Source organism: Apaloderma vittatum, unplaced genomic scaffold (genome assembly GCF_000703405.1).
Source record: "Apaloderma vittatum isolate BGI_N311 unplaced genomic scaffold, ASM70340v1 scaffold2897, whole genome shotgun sequence".
Taxonomy (NCBI): domain Eukaryota; kingdom Metazoa; phylum Chordata; class Aves; order Trogoniformes; family Trogonidae; genus Apaloderma; species Apaloderma vittatum.
In genome coordinates, this window is record NW_009724363.1 from 79,449 (window position 1) to 101,507 (window position 22,059).

Below are 22,059 nucleotides of genomic sequence, written 5' to 3' on the forward strand. Positions count from 1 at the left end.
GACAGAGCCAAGCTCCGTGCTCGAGTCCCAGCCCCTCTTCTCTACCCTTAGCTAGTACATCTTGTTCTACAATCCACTGCACCACTCCTGTACATCCAACCAGTCATTTTCTTTCTTCAACATTCTGGTTTTCCTCCGTGAATTATCACTAAGCTACCTACACATTCATCCACACTATCCAGCCACAAATGCTCAGTTCTCTTATTTGTATGAGAGTAGCACCTACAGAGACCAAACAATTATAAGATCCAAATACCACATTATAAGTGAGTTTTAATAAGGCAGACAAGGAGTAGGAAGATTATCATGCCTGCCTACAAATCTGTGGCCGAGGCATATAATTTCTTAACTAACTTAAGCTCTAAATAAGTTATGGACACTGTGTGACTTGCATCATGCACAGGCACGTTAAGTAATCTGTCATAAACACTGCAATTCTTATACTTGGTAATTGAATACATGCAATGAAAATAACTCAGTTCAGCCAATACTCCTTTTTTTCCACTGGAAATAACTAAGTCCAGCAAATTCTCTGACACTAGTACATACAAGGACTTCATTTTCCTTTAAAACAACCAGCCTTCTCTGGCTGGCACAATGAGAACAGCATCTGACGCAGACTGCTGCCCCAAAATGTCTCACAAGAATCAACAGTACTGTGAGCAAGCAGTCTTTTGTTATCATTTTGCACTTTTCTTTTTCTTGTCTTCATCTGAAAAACAATAAAAGAAAAAACATGAAAGAGTAAAAGCTAACAGTCTTGGTTCAATACCTTTTGTGAAATGAACCAAGAAAAGTTTGGAATTAAAATCACATTCTTCTGTGAGGGAAAGACCCCAACATCAAAACATGCTCCTCCTCTCTACCCTTCTTAACATATTAATTGGGATTGTACTCCCAAGCGCTTGCAGAGATGTGCAGAGGAAAAGCTATCGACTATGTGATTTTGAAGTGGGATGAAGTGAAAGTGCTTTGCTTTGTATACTGTATGTGAATCAACCGAAGATCTATACAGAAAAAGCAACGGGGCTGATCAATCTTTATTCCTAGACAATCAAGCAAAGCTGCATCTTCAAGTCCCTTTACTGACAGCTCATAAAACGATGCTATTGATCACAATGCCTAAATTTGTAGTTTTGACAATAAAAGCAATTTGTTTAGGGAGGACTGTATGAGGTGAATGCAAGTGGTTTATTAACTTTCAGAAATAATTCTTCTGAGCAATAACGGGAAAGGTTAGACAGAACTTTTTAACCTTGAAGATTTGATTTCCATTTTTCCTACTAAGACATCTTCTTCTTGAGAAAATTTAGATTTTAGATTTCAGAGTTACAGAGAGGTAGTAGGGTGTGCTTCCATGCCACAGCTAATGTTTTTGTGATCTTCCAAGCGAACAGCGTTACATTTATCATAGTTCAGGTGGAACTGTGGGGTTCAGACAACATTAACCTCTGAGGGGCTCATTCTACCTTATCTAGTACCTTCCCTTGCTGTAAGGCAGAATCAAGTACAGCTGTTATATCCACCTGGCATTTAACCAACCTCGTGCTTCTCAAACTTCAGCTCTATCCATGTGTTGCCATGTTCTGAGACAGCAGGGGCAACTGCACGGGGTTGTGAATATGCTACTCAGATCAGGATGCAGCTGTCATTCCTTGTTGAGCAGCCCACTAGATTCAGACCTTGAAATTATAGCCCTCCTGTCCTCGTCCAGTGCAGAAGACAGCCCCCCCAAAAACCTGTGCTGGCACTGAACAGGAAAGCCAAGAGCAATGGAAATGCTTCCCTTGCATTCCAGTGAAAGGGAATGTCTACATCTGGCTTCCAGAGTCATAGTTTTCAGCTTTTTCCCAGTTCCACATCCTGAACAGAGCATCTCGCTGTCTGGCATCACAGGCCTGTGGTCACAGGTCTCAGCTAAGACACAACTGCTCTGAAGAGGGGCTACAGCATTGCTGTCTCTGTGTGGAGCCTGCCGTGCCAAGGTGGATCTCTGGTCCCACTGCACCACACACTGCAGCAGCTCCAAGGACACACGCCTCCCTGAGCTCACACAGGCATCTGTGGTTGCTTTCATCACTATTCAGCTACCCAGTCCCTCATCTCCAGCATTCCCAGCTGGGTTTGGGAAGGATAACATGACTGCAGAATTCCCCAGGACTATTTGATTCCAGTCTAGGTTACCTGGCTCAGGAAGGGATTCTAGTGATAAAAGGTCTAGAAGATTTGGGAGCACTTAAAGACCAACGTAACTACTATTGTTCTACGTCATAGAATCAAAAGCTCTAAGATAGTTTCTACCCAAGACCCAGCTCTGGTTTCCTAGCTTCACAACATTACTATCTTGGTTAGACTTCCACAGCATTTTAGGCTGACAACTCTCCCTTCCTTCTTCTAGGATAAATCAAAGTGGAACCTTTACTGAACTCCAAATCCAGCCTACCTCATTTTTGACAAAGGGTCCTTTCAACGTTACAACACACTGTCAATTGTTATGCACTGAAGCCAGGTCTGCACTATAGAGGCAAGATTTTCGGGAAATTACGTAAGTGTGAAAAAGAAGTAGCTCTGTGAGGTTGGAGCAAGTAAAAGCTAGTATTCTCATGGTTGAATCACTCTTGTGTCCAAGAAAGTACAAGCTCTTATGGAAGATTTTTCCGTAATTGGCTATTGATAAGAATTCAGCTGCCTGGGGACTCTCTAAAGTCTTTTTCATCTACTGCTTGCATATTTTCATGAAACATATAAGAATATAACCAACTTGGAGTCATCTATGCTGCTGTCAAATTTAAAACATGCATGCACAGGCAGCACGGTAGCGTAAGACTAATTTCATAAGAAAACCTGGCTAAAACTCCCCCTTTTCCCCAAAGAAAAAAACAATGAAATTCAGGAAAAATTGACCTAGCTACAGGTACTTGCTTTTTTTACTTCATTAAAAATGACAAATGTATTACTGAGTTAGCACATGTATAGTACTGCTAGCCGTATTTATGACATAAGTAAGCATAAATTGTTTACTTTGAAAAAAAATCATACACCTATTATTAGCAATGGATCTACACAGTATGCTAAGGTACCTGAATATTTGCCTGTTGACATCTTTCTAAAATAGGAGGAATATTATAATGTTAAAAATAGAAATCATGAATATTGTTGACATATAAACAAAAAAGAAAGTAATAACCACAGAGTGCAGAAACAGCATGTAAATTAACACATAAGGTAGCTACAGAAAAACAATCTTGTATTTCAAGAGGGAAAAGCTTGAAAAATTATCTTGACATCTTTATGCATATTCATTAAGATCTGGTTAGCACAACACAGATTTCAGGTGAATTTAATTTACAACACATTGAAATTGCAATCACCTAATAATGCATACATATATGTAATTTAATTTGAGTTATTTATTAGTCACAGAAATAACTCCTGATACTTTATATGCAACTGTTCAAATTTTTAGCCAGGCTTTTTTTCAGGGAAAAAAAGGAAGCAAAAGTTTTATGCACTTCTTTACAGCTACATCTTGTTTTTGCCTTGAAAGTTTCTTGAGTTTTCCAAATCCTCACACCTCTAGGCTCAAGTTTTGCTGAAGATTGTGGGAATTCAAGCTGCTTATGGTCAGTGCTTTCACATCTACTTAATATCTCTCAGCAACCCTTTGCAATGAAACTCACTTCTACTATAACAAAAAAGATTCTTGCATACCTACAGTAAGGTTAAATCCTTCCCAAGTACTATCCATAGAAAATCAAAAGCATTAAATTATTGTCTTAATTCTTTTTTCCAGGTCTATACCACATGAAAGACCTCCCCCCTGTCTTCCTCTTCTCCAGTAACGTCTTCCTCTAAAGTAACAGCACCTTTTAACAGAGCACATGAGTCTTAACTTCAATGTCTTGGTTTTGGGACAATTAAGGAAGAGATATTCAGCAGAATAAATTAAAACTTGACATGGTAGACTGTTTGAAGTGTCCTTTAATCTTCTGAATGATTTTAAAAGTTCAGCTGGTTATTTCATTTAGAGATCAGACCAAAACATCTCTCTCCTCCCCTTCTTCCTTTTACTCTTGTAAAGTAACTGTGACAGCCTGGAGAAATATTGTCTGCCTTGGTCCCAGCCACTGCCCTGAAGGTGTAAAGCTACAGATGAGTTCAATAGAGCTTGTTTCATTGCTAATTTCAGAGAGCATGTAGAGCTTCTTGTTCCCCTGGCTTAACAGACAAATTGACTTTCTAATTTTAGAACAGGAGAGTTCTGTACATTCACTCACCAAAAACGCTACTTTTCTGATGGATTTAAGTACAGATTTTTCCTTCTTAAAATCACAGCTTCCACGTGACTTAGAACTTCTCACGACAAACGGTATTTAGGAACGCCGCCCCACAGCCAGATGTTTAAACAGCAATCCTCAGGTTGCTTGTTCCTTGGGAGAAGACTGTTTAAAATAGCTCTGGTTAACCTTCCCTACAGCTGGGCGCACTGTAGCTGGTAATTGCCCTGATTTTAGAGGAAGACAGCAGGCAGGTCTTAACAGCCTATCTGCTTGCGCTGGAAGATTAATGCCTCGCAGCTTGGCCACGAGGTTCGTCCATGCTGTGGTATTGAACCCGACACCGTCATTAAATCTCTCCTCTGCTGTCAGGAAAGCAGCGGTTCCAGCACCCCCAGCACCCCACTGCCCGATCCTGGCAGCACTTCGGTAGCACCCAGTGTGTATTTGCCCTCCCTGAGGCTCAGCTCTGCTGAAAAGGGAAATACGGAAAGAGAGAACCAAACGAAGGCTCAAATGCACCACTGTGCTCGGTCCCCAGGTGAGAGAACAGCCACATTCCTGCCTTAGTTCCCAGGAATCCCTCTTTCTGGCAGCTAAAAGGCTCCTAAAGAGTGGACAAGGCAGATCATCCGTCACTGCAGTGCTACAGAACCAGGGAACCTGACCAGGCAACACAGCGTTAACAGTCATCGCGTAAAGTATTTCAGCGCTTACTACCAGAATTTGTAGCAGGATTTACAGACTAATCTAACTGGCAATATAGTAAAACAAATGCATTTATTAAAACTACATTAAAACAATGTTAGGGCTGCAAATCAAGCAGCGTAATTTAGCCCTTCCTGTGTTTGCATTGTAAGGATTTCATAATACACATATTGCTTTTTCTCATAGTCTTCATCTAAATATTTACTTTCCTTACTCTGCCCCTAGCACAATTCTTCCTTCCCCACTTTCAAAAACTTCATTTATTGTGGCTTTTTTGTTATAGCAGTTAAAAAACAGAAAAAAAAACACTGAAAACCAACCACACAAAAAAAACCCAACCAACCAAAACAAAACAAAACCCACCACCTCAGTCTCTCAAGTGAAAGAGGGATGAAAGCACTATCTTCCACCCCAGCTGGCCAGCAGATCTGTACACTCAGGATTGTGCTTTCAGTAAACGATTGCCCTACCTAAGAGTTGTTTTCACCTGTCTGGTAACTGTGCATTCTTTTATACCTTAATTCTTCTACGTTTCTGATGGGAGCATCTGCATTATTATTCACAGTTCATTAGGATTTTTCTCAATGTGTTTACAAGTTGTGATTACAACTGCAGACTAAAATCATTATTTGTCGTTTATCCAAGAAGCACAAGAAGCATTTCTTTTCATAGTCAAGATTAATCCCTTAAACCCCTGAACGGGAGATATTTTACTAGGGAGTTACATAAGCATGATGAGAGTGTCAAAACTAGAAACCTGAAGTAAAGGGCAAAAACACTGCTTTTATAAAACAATTTCTGATTCCCACCATCTCAAAGGCTTGATCAGAAGGCTACGTTTCTGAAGCTGTGCATTTATCCCCATGCACCAGAGACAGCTAAATCCTTGATCATTTGCTGCTTAGAGCCACTGCAAACAAGATTTATTTTCATGTAATTTCTGAGAACAAAGTCTTGATTTTTGAATAAATAGTAACTTTTCATCAAGATGTTGTAATTCTGTTTGAGACTCTTAAGGACTAAGTCAGGGGTTTATCTCACTAAAATATACAAAACAAATGCAGAATACACCAACAATCTCTCTTTTCCACCAAGTTCTTGGTATTGAATATGCATAAAATCAAAACATTCAATTTATTAGAACTGAAAGGGAATTGCAGTATAGACAGTATGTATGCACTGAGTACGTATGTGTATCTCTAATATAATACAGAGATATCAGTGAAAGTATGGGATTATATTATTTGTAGCTCTGATAGCTGCAAAAATATTAAGACAATTATTTGTTGCACAGTCCTCCGCTTGGTAGATGACAACCTTGCAAAGCTTAAGTTACGCATATAAATTTTCATGTCTGGGATGTGTCTAGATTTAAACTTTTGAGGAAAACCAAGTTAAAATTATAGCTATTGAGCCATGTGCACTGGATTTTAAGAGAACAGCATTGTCTGTTCATATTACAAGATGTTGAGAATTGGAAATAAACATTTGAAAACCAGAAGAACATTATGATGTTTCTTATGCTTTCATGTGAGGACTCAAAAATTGGCAAGGGGCATATCTTTTGGATTTTTGGATAAACTTTGGATTTTACATCCAAAATGCAAAAGTGCACTTTGTTTTTCTTATAAAAATCTGCCCACATTTTCCCAAACTGTACGTCTTGGGGTGGGGGGAAGATGTTATTTTGAAAAACACATCATGCAGAGACTTGTCAGAGTTTGTCTGCCAAATTCTTCTCTGCCCATAATCGTATGGAAAAAGTACCATGTGTTCACGTAAGTAAGACTGGTTTTAATGAATATGCATGAAAGATTAATTTTAAGATGTCCTAATTTCCTCAGCTTTTGAAAGCTTCTGTTATGGATGTTGGCAAATGCATAATGTATGTACAACATATATAACACCATATATATATATATATATTACAATTATTAATTATGTGATAAATTCGTTATTTTATTATTGACCTTTTTTCCCTTTGTTCTACGCCTTTTGCTCTCCTTGCCTTAACTACTTCACACAAAGATCTGCATGTGTCTGTAAGAAAATTAATTGCTTCAACAATTAACAGGAAAATGCATCTCAGAGGAAACACTTCATAATCAGTCTGTTTCCAGGTACAATATTTGCCACTTAGGAATAGATTAATTGGATTGAAAATTATTCAGGCTAATTATTTTCCTTCTAGTATAAGATTAAATGTAAGATTCAAATAAACTGAAAATGAAGAAGTTCCACTCAGCTCTTTACATTCCTCTGAGCAGTGATATGTAACGTAAAAAATGATACAATCTAATTTTCTAAGACACTGCTTGTTCTATGACCAGGGCTTGCTGAATGAGCATGTGGCACTGTGTCACAGGCAAGCTGGTCCATTGATCTCCACACTGCTCTGCTCTGTGCCACACAGACATATATTTCCTGGTTGCTTGGTATGATGGCCTTCATGTTTAATATGTGGTAAGAGCACACCTGCACTTGCAAACGCTGCTACATAGAAACATATGGAAACTCTGGTCCATTAAGGTATAGCTAAAATGGGAATTATATAAATATCAGAAACAGATGCTTTGGGATTGATTTTACAGTTGATTTAGAAAGGCAGTGTAAGAAATAGAAGATGCAAGTAATATAGTCTCACTTCTGGCAGTATAAATTGAAGAGCTATCCCATCCCACAGTTCCCATGCTGAAGTTATGAAACCAGGATTTAGGAAGTCTTCTGGTGAAGAAAGACTTTTAAGAAAAACAGTATCTGTCAACATCGAAGGTATTCTACTTCAGCTAAAGCTGAGGAAAAGGCAGGCACATGCTCCTGCAATATGCCAGAGAAAAATTTATGTCAAGAAAGGATGGAGATAGGAGTCATCCATTCAGCTAATTGCACATTTGAATATTAGCTTTAGGTAATCCCTGAAACTAAGAATAATATTAACACATTTACATAAGTGTAGGCAATCTCTCAGCCACCACCCTGACAATGAATTACAACCACAGAGACATCACAGTCGACTGATCCCTTCATCTTCTTTCTATCGCCAACACGAGTACAGAGTGCGGGGCACACAGGCTCTTTATCAGATGGTTACATTTGCTGCTGGATTGTGACTTTGCATCGTGAGCAGCCTCGGCTGGTCTTGTACTAATGGCAAAGCAGCAGACCTGTCACTCCAATTTTAAAGCATACCTAATAAGAAATCATATTTATTACTTCTTGTATGGAAGAACTCTCATGGTTCCTGAGCAACAAATCGAAACGGACCCTGTAATGATTCCTGTACTTTTCCAAAGAATCGTGCAACAAGCCAATCGTCTTGGCTTCGTAAAAGACAGAGCCTGGTTCCCCACTCCTACACACTCTAAAATATAGTTTTGGCTAAACTTCATATGTAACATCTTTTCTAAGCATTCCTATGCTCAATTTGGTATCAAACTATCATACATAAAACAAATGATTCATAGACCTACATAGCGAGGACTGGTTTAGGATTGAAAGATTCAGACTTTACCAGGTGCAAATTGAAAACGTATCGAACATTAAAACAGCTCTGTATAACACTAAAAGTTTATACTCCAGATTACACCTTAGGCTGGAAAACACTTGCAGAAGACGGAGTGTTGGTAGAGGTGGAAGTACTGCTTGTTTTGCTTGCAGATTACCATGAAGGGGAGGAATGAATCACATTACACACTCCCTTCATGTAACCCAAAATATCCAGTGATCACACAGACAGCTCTGCCTGTGGAATCTCACACCTCAGTTTTTTGTCCTGTTGCTGATTTTTCATGTGCGTGTGTGTGTGTACGGTGGAATCAACGATGTCAACAAAGACAAGGCATCCTGTTCTCCTAACAAAGTGCAATTTCTTCTATTGGTATGGAAGTCAATAGAAACTCTTCAAAAAGAGGTCTAAGACACACCAGCAGCTCCAGAGAGCTCTTTATAGACTCCTGGGAAGGTTTTTTCTGACTACAAAAAAAAAAAAAAAAAGCAGCCTTTGGTGTATGTTGACTCTCAAGGGACTAGCTGACACATGAGAAGATCATTTAACTCCTGCTCTGTCACACTTCTGGATGACCTGAGGCAAGTTACTAAGGTTCGTGCAGTTGCAGGGGGTCATAAAACAACACTGACTTCTGCATGGTCTTAGTGATTAGCTTGGTGCTGTTCCCTGCCCAGTATATCGGCTTGTCTGGATCTTATCCCAAGCCTAGCTCTGGAAGCCCATTTCAATGCATGCACATGAACCCTAATAGATGATGTCATGTATTAGTGTCAGAACTGTCCTTAAAGTTTAGCCTATGCCCTCTCTGTACCTCTATCAAGCTGGGCAGTAGCCCTATTTAGCCCACCAGAGGCGGTTAAAATGCCAAGAGGTGACCAAGGTGAAATAACCGGAGGAGGAGTTATGTCTGCACTGTCACTTTGTATAAACCACCCACAGATCTTTAACATTGAAATCCTGCCTTGTTCATGACATCAATAAATCTATATATTAAGAACTGAAGCCATAAAATAACTGAAATGCCTAGTGAACCTTGCACTTGCAATTGGAATTTACCTAAGACAAATTTTACAATTTCTATGGATGCTAGATTGTATTAAATAATTTTAACATTCTGATCCACAATTTGCTGTATGTTGACTTATATGTGATAGCTAGATTTAATAACTTTTTTTAATCCAAAAAATGGGAATCCCCTTGCCTGAAGAGCAACAGGCATATTTTTAGCCTCAGCTCATATTTTAAGTCAACCACTCACTTTCCAACTCTCTCAGTAATTAGTATTGCTTCTTACAAGATTTCCTCCAGGGAAAAGAAAATCAACAGCACCATTAGAGATACTTTCAGAAGACACACTTCTGCCTTTAATATTAGATTTTTAATAGATGGGAGATTACTCACTTGCTGCCTCTTTTGTAATAGGTAGCAAACTAGTTTTGTCCCACTGGGGTTGTTATTTTGAGCTTTAGGGTTACTAAAGGTTTAAGGACTACATTGCCACAAACACAAAGCAAGCGTGATGAATCCTTAAGGTTCTTAAGGGAAATCATTCCTCCTCAGGTTTAAAATTATATTTATCACACTGGATAACAGTAGGGTGAGAACAAAGACACTAAATATGCATGAGGTTATGCAGACTACTGGAAATCTCCCTTATCTACTCCAACACTACACAGAACAAAGGGCAGCTCCACTACAAGGGAGGTGGCAGAAAAACCCATAAACAACTGCACATCAGCTAAGAAGAAAAAGAGTGGACAAAACCCCCAACATATCTTTGAATGATCCACCCTCTCTGTAACTGACTTCTGTCAGCATATTAGTTAATCTTAGACTGTTTCCCTCAAATTATTTGATTCCCAGTTCTGCAATGAATCTCTCAATGAAAGGGGATTAAACACCTAACATTACTTCTCATTTGCAGATTTTAGAGGCAGTTCATTTAATCTGAATAATCAGAGTATCTTCAGAAGATTCTCTCTAGACAGCTCCTGGCATTTTAGCAAAGTCATGCTGATCATTGTGCTATAGAACTTCACTTTATAGAAGTTACTATATGTCAGAGAAAACAAGCCTAATTATCAGCACATCAGAAAACTTTGTGCCTTGAGAACTTTTTGAAATGATCCCTTTAAGCATTAAAATGTAATCTCTAGTCACATGAGCACAGGAATCATCAGAATTTCTCCCAGAATTTCTCAGGTGCGTTCAACGAACCTCCATTTTTTGAGCTATCACAATAGCTGTTGATGAAGGTAACACACCTTTTCTTGAATTCCTTGCTAAACTCACGAACAAGGCAATACTGAGTACCTGTGATACGCTCAGCTGAAATGAACTGGGAGAGGTTATCCTGATGCTAGCATATGTAAAAGCTCACGAACAAGGCAATACTGAGTCCCTGTTATACGCTTAGCTGAAATGAGCTGAGAGAGGTTATCCTGATGCTAGCATATGTAAAACGTGGAACTAGTCTAACTCAAATGAAGAAACACTTTCTCAGATTTGTCTTCTGCTCCAACGTTGTTGAGGACACAGAATTTCTTCCCCAGGTGGTGGACGGCCTGGAATGCACAGTAGAGCTGGATGAGGCAACTCTACTTAAGATGGTGGTCAGTCAGTGGATGGCCACTGGCCTGTGACCACTTTGGCCATTAGGACACCAGTCTGCAGTCACTACTGTTCATAATATTAATTCGATTTATCTTCCGCCTGGGATAGACTGTCAGAAAAGCAGAGCCAAATATAATAATTGCAGTAGAAAATGACCACAGAGCCTAAGAAAAGTTAGACCTCGTGCAAAAACTTCTCAAATTAACATTATGTCTTTAACAGTTTATAGTATTTTCTCATATTTTTTATTATTATTCCTACAGATGCAGTGAGAGCTGACAGTCAAGAACTCTGGTTCTCCTGGGGTGTGTAGTGAGCTGGTATAACTGTGACCCTGAGCCCAACTCTCTGCTTCAAGAACTCAAGTCCTAGAAAACCTGCAGACTCTGGGTTGCCACCAAAAAGGTGGTTCTCTGTCCCTGTTCCCTTTTGACCCTTCTGCAACCTCTAGAAGCTAAGGGTGCAATACCTACGTAGCCTTCTAAAGAGGGGGTGTCTGACCTTCTCCCGTTCAGCACAAGAAGTGCCACATGGGATGGAGGGATGCCATAGTGGCATGAAAAGGGACTGGCACGACTGATAATCTCCTTTGTTTTCCTGGCTATACAGTCCTGCTGTGAACTGTCAAGTCATGTCAGGGTACATTTTAGGGGTACTTCACCTTTACCACTTTGCCTAAGATGATATGCATGCAGCAACGCTGTAGCTCTGTGTATCACCAACTGCAAGCCTTTAGGAGATCACAAATGCTATACAACTGTATATTAGTATTTCAAAAGCATAATCCCTAAATGAGGGATTTTTATTTTATTTTTTGAACTGTTTCTGAAGACAGAATGAGCAAGTCAATGCTAATTGTCACTTTTCCCACTCCCAATTACATTACGCTCACAAACAAAAGAACAAAGGACTAGTCTTCCTCTCTAAGGAGGACCCTAAAATTCAGCTGAGATTAAAGGGAATCTTCTCGTAATGACAGCTGAATTGCCCTGTGGCATCTCCTTCGTGTAAATGTCAGAGTCCACCTCTAAGATGCCAGAAGACTATCTACATGCCTTTGAAGTGCTTTCCTGCAATCTTTTTGTTTTTAAATGAATGAGTCTCTTTTAAACAGGTGAAAAAGTTGGCTAATAATGCCTTTACCTAATAGTTGTTGGTTAATATTTCATCTCTTTCCTCTTGATTTGATTCAAACTAATAACCATAAACTTTTTTCCTAGCATATTAGCATTGAGTAGGATGATTTCAAGAGAGATTCTGCATTTCTTGATAAACAAAAAAGTTTTCTTTTTAAAAAATGAAAAAAGTGGGTCAGCATGTAACAGAATGATGCACTGAGCATGGTTCATACAAATTTATTTTGCCTCAACACCTCAAAGACTTCTCCCTCAGAGGACACATTTAAGTTTTAAAATGAGAAATAAGAAGTAGAAGTTTGTGACTAATTGCTTTCAAACAGTGGAATGTAAACATGACTTCTGGGATGTTTAGTACTTTCACATCGTCACAATATATAAACCCTTAGAAGCCTAGAGGTTTCAAATAAGGTAAAACTAAAAGGAAGGTAAAAGAAAAACCCAAATGGCATACAGTATGAAACTTGAAAGCCACCCAGGATAAATACAATTACAGCTGACCATTACCCATATGCCTCAGAAGTATAAATGCAGTTAAATTCTGGTATTCCAGAATCAAATTAACATATTATATCTACCTGATAATACATACTTTAACCCATTATATCAGCATCAATGATACTGAGTGAACAGCCATTTTTTTTAGGGCTGAATAATTATTCTCAGAATATAATTTTGGAAGCATATAAAAGACATCAGCCTTCTCCCTCCAGCCGACCCCCTATGCTCCCCAATAATAAGAACAATATTAAAAACAGAACAGGAGAAATTGCTTTTTGCTAAGAATTCATATATCACTTCCTTTTTTTAAGAAAAAAAAAGTCTCAATTGTTGCCATACAAATGCCCAAACCTACAGCCTAGACCAACCCTTCGCACTCCTTGCTTGTCCAGCTTTTTTATGCCATACTTGAGTATATCTCATTCGAAAGCAAGTATGATTTCTTGAGTCCTTGTCTTGCTTTTGCTTCGTCATCATAAACTGAAGTTCATGCAATTGATGTGATGGGACAAAATACGCCAGAAATTATTTTTACTACATAGTTGTGAGGTTTTGCTACATTTTGCTACATTTTTTTGCTATATTTTGCTTCATTTTGCTACATTTGCAAATATTTTGCTACATTTGCATTTTTGCTACATTTTGCTACATTTCTTGCTACATTTTAGCTACATTTTTTTTGCTACATTTTTGCTACTTTCGTAATTCCACTGAGTACAAAATTTTCTTTTCAAGCAATAATAGACCTCTAGTTTTTAAAGTCACGCGAGCACAGGAATAGCAAGAGAAAAAATTAATGGTGATCTGAAACATAAAACTACTTTTATGAGGCATTTTGATGAATACCATCAAGAGACATAATGTAATTATTAGGCTGTTATTTATGTTAAATTTGTTGCTTTTGTTGCTTCCAAAGCATTTTAGGATTATAGCACACTTGAGACTCTATCAAATGTACTGGCAGATGCAACAAGTAAGGGGATGAGGCAATAGCTCACTGCTGTTACAACACAAAAAACTAATGTTAAATAACTGAAAATGAGAAATATAGGGCACTAAAGATAATGGTAGAGATGCAATAAAAAGGAAGTACTGTGTAGGAAAATCACAGGCAATGCTGCCATACCTTTTCCTGTCCCCTGTTATTATCTAACATCAAGTTAATTTCTTGTATTATAAAAGTGTTAAGAAAACTAAACTTTGAAATACAGTATTATAAAAATCGAGGCACGCGGGAACAAATGAGAGATATAGCCCAGAATATATTGTCATTGTCTCTTACTGTGACTATGTTATCACAGACTCATTCAGTCACTTGCACTTAAAAATGAAAATGAGTTTCTCTACTAACTCTTTAATGCTGTAGAACTCTAACCCAAAATTGGAAGCGCAAAAGCATCAACAGAATTGCTATCTTTGTATCATTTCCAACAATAAGCAGAAAGAAAACTAGTGAGCAAAGCTTACCCATGATACAGTTCAAATGGTTTTGGAGACAAGGCACTAATCAGCCATATCCAGACATTAAGTTTCTACTCAGAGATGGGCAAGCTTTGTCTATAGTTATTTTGCACTTTCTTGATTCAATGACCTCATTCCTGCCATTAGCACAATCATGTATTCTCCAATGGAATAGTAAACCTTTGGACCCCCAAATATAAACATGAATAAAATATTTTAAGAGGATCACAGCACCCATTAGTATCATATCAGAACATCTTGCTTAATGTCTCCACAGCAGCTATGGACACAGGGAAGTACTATCTATGATCGATCATGTTTTGCAGATGAGGAAAATCCAATAAATCTGCATCTTTAGGCACCTTGATAGTTTTCCAAACCAATCCCACCTGGCGTGCTTCCAGTCCAACAGGAAACATAAGAGAAGAACAGACAAAAATGCAGATATTCCATGTTTGGCTATTCTTCTTCTCAATCACCACTAGGACAGCAGTTTCGGGTTCAGTGAGAAAGAGCACTAAGCCAAGAAAGCATTCAGAAAATGCAGTACATTCCTCTAATCTCATCTTTCTATTCTGTTCACCCCATTACACAAGGAACTAAGAACAAGAAAGATCACCAACTACCAAAGGAAATAAATAAAGGATGGCACGTATCATGATGTCTCTCCCTGATTCAATCAGTGTTTAAGTGTTTCCCAAGTCACATTTCTGGGCCACTGCGTAATTCCCCACACACCATTTTCTATTTCGATTTTTGGTCATCTACATGACAATAGAGGGATGGAAGATAGATGTTTCACAGAGAAGAACAGAAGTGATGTACAGATGCTACAAGTAGTAAGCCCATCTAATAACCTCGTGGGTCGGGATTTAGAGTGTTACAAAATTATTATTGCCAGAGAATGAAATCAGAAGAATTGGGGAGAACTTTCTAATTGCTTTACCATTAATCTGGAACATTGTCACAAGCCCTTAATAAGCAAGGCACCGAGAACTTCAAATCATATTTGACAGATGGGCTTAATTAGTTACTCTCATACAGACTCATAATATTTGCTGTTAATATTCATTCTAAAACACCCTGCTGGCTGTGATAATATTTATATGTTAATCCTGTTACGATAAGCTTTCGGTGCCAAAACCTCCCCAAATAAAATGACTGATATATTTCAAACTTTGATAAATGCTCAGGCAACCTGGTTAAGTTTGTCACTTGTGCAAGTGCCTCCTTAATCCGTGAAATTACACCTGTTACAGTGAGTTAGCTTTATTAATACTATTTTCTGATCCATGTAAAACTATCAGAAACACAAAGGTACTGAATCTTTAGTTAATTAACATTGCCACCTCTGCATTCATGTGACCAGACCTCTGATTTTTAAGAGTAATTAAGCAATATGCAAACAGAGTTTGTTGAATTGCTAAATGAACTGTGGAGGAAAATAATTTGGTAGGAGACATCAATATTTAGCTGTTATATATTGTGCATATTTAGTGACACCAAGCATACCTAGATACAGAAAAAAATTGTTTCCCCAGAAATATTGAGCACACTCTCTTTCCCCATATAATGCTTGATTTTACTTCTTAAAATCAATAGCAAAACAGATATAATTAGATTTAAAGAGGAAAACAATTCACTGAGCAATACATTGCAAATATTTTATGTTTATTTACAAACAACGAGGAAGAAGCTGTCAAAAGTGAGAACACCACAAATCTCAGCTGGGAACTCAGAAGAAATAACCAAAACAGACATTATGAGTGCTATACTTATACTTTGTCTTCATTTTGTTTTCATTCCAGTAAAATCTAATATGTATATGAGCTCACATTTCCTTTAATAAACATGAAGCAATGCTTATACACAGAACCCACAACCAGTGCATCAAAAGGTGACATAATAAATTGCTTTTTTGTATACAAGGGGTCATTTTGAAGGCTTGCCACTGAATTATGAATAACAAAGGGAAATAAATTGCCAAGCTTCAATTCACCCATGAGGATGCACTATATTTTCCCGACGAGGAAGAGAAACCAGGCAAATGCACTGTATGGACCCAACGAGATAAAGTCTGATGGAAAACTCGTCATTGAAATAATCTTTGATTTTGATCCAAAGCCCATTTCAGGCAAGAAAAATATTCACACCATCTTCAAATAGCTTTGAACTGGGATTTTAAAGAATCCCTCTGACAGACTGTGCTTAGACAGTAGGAAGCTCTGACCTTGGCATATATACACACACTGCATCTTTGACCAATAAAATGCAGTCAAGTACGAGACAATATATGTTTTAGATGAGAAAATTCAGGACACTAAGAGCAGAAAAACTGTGTGAAAACTGAGTTATAATAAGGAAAATGTGATTTATGTCATGATTATGAGGGAAAATTCTTCCCTTCTTTTTTTCATATACCTAGCTTGCAAAGACATGAAACTTCCTAGTTATTAGGCTGAGAAGGTATTTATTTAAAAATTATAAAGCACATAATAAATTCCTAAAGCCTATAAGATTTTTGTAAAATATCAGAAGTAAATCACAGCGCAGAAGTTCCACGTTACCTGGTAAGTTTTCTAAGAGCAATGCCAAATACAATACATATGGAGGCAGTCAGATCCTTATAAATATGCACTTAACATCCAGTTCCAAAAACAATGAACAAGAAGCAGCAAATTATATGAAAATATATCCATTAATTAGTTGTGATTGGAAACAGAACATCCACCTGCCAGTAAAAGGCTGTTTAAGACAGGTCAGCATCCAAAGTTGTTGCATAATGGCAATGGAAAACGGAAAATCCATTCCCTTCTGCAGATTAAAAATTCATATAAGTCTCACCAACAAAAACGTGGGGCATGGTTTCCTCTGGATAAAACAAAAACCTAAAACTAAATAAAACCAAACCAAACGAAAACAAAAAAAAAACCACAAAAAGCAAAACAACACACCAAAAAAATACCCAAGCAAAAATATAAAAATATTTTTTAAAAAACCCAGAAACCAAAAAACCCCACCATAAGAAGCCCTATAACTATCCCCTGCTATATTGCCTGGCAGCAAATAATCTGAGGAGATTAAACTAGACAAAACCTTATTCTAAGATATAAAACATGTTTTTCTAAATACTCTACGAAAACAATATTTCCTGCTAGTTTCAACTTCCTTTGAGTATTAGGATTGAATAACAGTTTGTTCAAATTGTTATGTGGTAGAGTTAGCAATATACTACAAAGTAAAAACAGCCACAGCTTTTCCAAAAGCATTTTCATCATGCAGTATAATGAAACTCACTAAAATCATGGTGAAGTGCTTTGAAAAGGAAAACCAACCATTAGTTATTAGAAGATAAACTGCTGGGAATGACCTACCTGTTTTCAGAGGCAGCAGATTTCCTCTGGCAAACAATAACAGCTGGCGCGTATTTCCCGGTATAATCCATGCTCTCTCTGATGTCCCATAAGTAGGGGCTGCTGGCTCTTACACCGAAAACGTTCACACCTTTCTTCACCTTTGCCCTAGGAGGAACAAGAGGATATTTCACCAATTAGATACCAAATCTCAGCTCAATCTGTTACTTATTTCTTCATTATTTTTTCATTACTGCCCCACAGAAAATGCTACCACTTATTAGAGTTCAACAGTATTACAAGGAAAAGAGATGAGAGAATTAATTAGGAATTCCATATTTTGAAGAAATTGTATCAAGATGGAAATCTTATTGAACTAATGGCAATTACAGCTTTAGTCATAGCTAAATTGCAGAGCATGCTCCTCATTCCTAATATCCAGGGCACCACTGAGCACATTAAAACTCTCTTACGACTAGAATTTATTATATTGGAATAGAAAGTACCATTTTTGTCAAAAAAGGAGTCAGGTGGTTGGTGGGGCTTACACGTGGAGTGAGGAGCCATTGCTAGGTCTCATATTACAAGCAAATTCTACCTTTTCTTCTCCCCCCTCTTCGCCCCCCAGATTACTTGAACATGCCATTTCATATCTTTGCTCCAACTTCCATCATTTTTCTGAGACCACAATATTTCTTCATTTTCTTTTAATACTGTTGGGTTTAACTGTTCTATCAGCTCTAATCCTAAAAATACTTAGAAATATTCTTATTTTTCCAAAAGTGTGACTGATTTCTTTGGAAGTCTGTTTCTATATGTGAGGTTACAGAGTAGGAAGAGCTCTATGACAAAATGTTACAGTCATGACAACTGGAGCAGCTGCTACTGAGAAGTACTTTCTGGTTCTCATGTGTTAATATAATACTTCCAATTTTGAATAACCAGTGGAGAAAAGGAGCAAAAGTCACACATTTACACATACATATATATGTGTATAAACATCTATTTTATTTCCTGTTAGCAGGTGTTGCATTCCTTAATTCTTTCTCTCCCTGTCTTGAACTAAATAACTATGTACCTTAGGGCACTACCGAATTAGACTACAGCTACAACATGTTGGTCAATTTTCTGAATTAAGAGTTTCTGGTGTTAACTTTTGGTTTCTGAATGTGTTTACAGAAACAAAAAGTCCACTGTGGTGGAACAGCCTTATATATGAGCTGTCAGGAAATGACAATTTAATGATATTTGCTTAAAGTCTAACACACAAAATCCATTCAGTGTTATGGCAAGTTCTCAATTCTGGGCAGAAAAACAAAAACGTATGTGATTTTTTGTATAAACAGCTGCTGCCATGCAGAGATGCTAATATCAGTAGAACAAGCACTATCAGCTCTGCCTCTGCATGAAATTACTTGTGAAATCTTTGAAGGACAACAAAGATTATTGTCAGATGTTTTCAGAATAAGAAGCCAAAGGATTCATTCAACTGTATTGGACAATAAGAGTTATATCTCATTTCTTCTATCACTAACTCAATAGCAGTGGCTGTAATTTCCTTAGCACATCTGGAGGAATTAATACACCAAGGCCACCAACTTGTCCTCAAGTGCTTCTACACTAATTTCACAAAACACATTTCAAGCAGGTGCAGTTACTGCTCCTGGACCACTGACATCTCTCAGGACAAGAGATCAATGGTCAGAGAAGAATGGAATGCATTCCTGGCATCTTAGAGAAAGAGAGGGAGACAGGAGAAAGCCAGACATTCTGGATGAAACACTTTTCAGCATACAGCATTAGCTATTCCTAGTGACCAGCATTTGGTCCCACCTTTCTCTTCCACCTCAAAAGAAAACCGCTGGATGTCAATGAAGACCAATGCTAGGAAAACTATTTCCTCTTCACAGGGATATGAGGGTGGCTCAGATCTTTTGAATTGAAGCTGCTTATGATTAGGAAGCTCATAACCTCTCCTTCTAGCTCTCTAGTGTGGTGGCTCTCTCTCTAGTAGTTGATCACGGCTGGCAAGAAGGTGCCAGTGTGAGACTTGGGCCACCTAGCTGAGCTTTGGTATTTGAAAAGGCAACGGGAAGCCAACTCACTGTGCTCAGCTCTAGCACGAGACAGTGGCTTTATCACAGCCAGAGACCGCTCACAAGGGTGCAAGTGAGTTGGCTGGTTTCATTTCACAAAGCCGCTCGTGCTCTAAGGTTGGTCCCTCACGTTTGCCAGGGAGGCACAGCAAGCCCCTGCTGGAGTGCACTGTGTGTTCGGTCAACAATCAGCCGCTGCTCCAGATTTTGCAAGAGACAGTGAGTATGTCTAAGATTTCTACATTTCACGGGGCATGTGGAGGAAAACTGATCCTGCTGTGAGACGTTTGGAAGGAACAAACAAAGATATTAAGCACTTGAATTCTCCTGGACAAGATTTCAGGGCAGGAGGGAAGGTCCATGTCCTGGAAACCCAAGCAGAGAGTAGCCTTACATAAAAGCAACAATTTTCCAGTGACTGGAGGTTAAGAGCAATTACTATACTATAACTGCTACTTAAAAACACACAACAGATTATATTGACTATACAACAGCTATGGTTTTTATTTTTTTTATTTATAAAATTGGTAGGGAATGATGAAAAAGCAGTCTTAGACCACAGCTTAGTCTACCTTGCTTTCCTGGCACATATGCAATAGCTTTCCCGCAACTAAGAAAGCTGCGCAGGGTCTCAGTACTGCTAGGTAAACAGTCACACACTGAAAACTAAGGAAATTTCACACTTTTATTTTTTAAAGCATTAAAAAACATATTAAAATAAGTGTACAAGCACAGACATATAACTTATACCATCCTCTTACTCTCTGTCTGGATTCTTGTAAATGCCAAAGTGACAGGATAAAACAGAAAAATTAACACAAAGCCACTTAGACAAGCTGAGTTTGTTTATCCTTGACATTCGCTTCATCCAATGACAAACTGCCATCCTGCACTGATTTCTGATGTTTCTAAACAAATGCAGATCCTTGTGTACACTCCTTGGGGTAATTGCAGTCTATGGATCAGGATTTCTTAGAAGAGTTTTTGATAAGTTCTAATTTAGTCATCTATTAAAAGCCTCAAACCCCTGATTCTACTGAAAACAATAACACAACATGATTGTTGCTTTCTGCAGAATTAGAGGTTAGGAATTCTTTTTGAAGAACCAGTTAAACATACTGCTATACTTAGCACAAAAGCTTCAATTCCACGATCCCAGGAAATGCTTTATCCTCCAGCACATCTCCATACTGTGTTTGCCACTGTTGGGGAACTGCAGAATTTGATTCACCCGATTTACAACAGCAGTAGCACTTTGCAATTACCAAAGAATGACCTGGATGAGACAGGGTTAATAATAACTGAAGGTATGTTATTTGTCAACAGATGAAACTGAAGATACTTGAGGTGAGAACACTGTGACTGCTGCCAGGGCTCAATTACTTTCTTGCAAATCTGCTTTATTGAATTGCCAGGCTGTCACAGGGCAAGCTGGGTCTTTGACCCTTCAGCTGTGCTTGAGAGCACTCATGAGACAGCCTCTCGGTTCAACCACAGTTCAGCCTACTAAGATTTCTCAACCGCAATATGCAAAAAGGTATAGGAGAAAGCTTCTTCATATATTTGCTCAAAGTTAACAATAATACAACAGACTGTACGTTTGCTTAAAACACTGTGGCTGGGCAGCAGCAAGCAAAGTTGTTTGCGTATTTTGTGCCCATCACTTTGGGCCAGATTCTACTTTGGAAAACAAAAGAAAAGACTTAAAAATTTCAGTTGTAGTTGGCTTGAGGTGGTTGGATGTTTGGGGTTTTTTTCAAAAGAAAGGACCCTATCCAACTAAACACTTTCACACTTGTTTCTACAAGCTGTTACTTACCTCTGGATCACCGCTCATGGCCAGGCACATCAGTTACTGAGACTCGTAAGTAGCTCACCCCTTGCACCAAATCAATCACGGCAAACAAAGCCCTTGGGAGCCCTTGATCCCTGAAAACCTGTCAGTGCTGACAGGGTACAAGTCAAGAGAATTGAGAAAGGAAAAAACTTAGAAGGAACTCCCAGAATCAATACATCGCACCTGAAATCAAGGAAATACATTTCCTAAGTGCATACAGATAGTGATTCCCAATCCTATCTCACGACCCACTATACACTATGTTTACTTCAGTGATGAAGGAGGCTTCAGCTCGACCAGTTAAAATGCAGGCAATGTCCTCTCTCATTTATCAAAGTGTCTGTTTTAGCATCTCCCACTTTTTGCAGTTTACAACCAGTTAGCGCTTAGCTTTCAGCCCATGTCATTACTGCAGGCTGGTAATGGCTGTGAAATTGTTACTTAAGTGTTGTATAAAGTGGAACAGCTGGCTGGTGAAAAATAACCGCATCAAAGCGCGTGTGTTGCTAAGTGCCGCGGTACAACGTCGACAAAGTGTCTGGTTTGAAGCACCACAGGGAAGGGAAAGA

At 38.4% G+C, this 22,059-nt stretch overlaps 1 protein-coding gene across 1 annotated transcript in view; it reads right to left on the bottom strand.

Annotated features, from left to right (window-relative positions):
* Positions 1 to 22,059, bottom strand: part of LOC104276215 (transmembrane protein 132D-like) — a gene marked incomplete at its 3' end in the record, with an annotated part of 103,738 nt that overhangs the window by 36,061 nt on the left and 45,618 nt on the right. Inside the window, exon 3 of the mRNA XM_009872445.1 lies at positions 17,579 to 17,725. Coding sequence (XP_009870747.1) covers positions 17,579 to 17,725 — 147 coding nt within the window. The remainder of the gene's footprint in view (positions 1 to 17,578; positions 17,726 to 22,059) is intronic.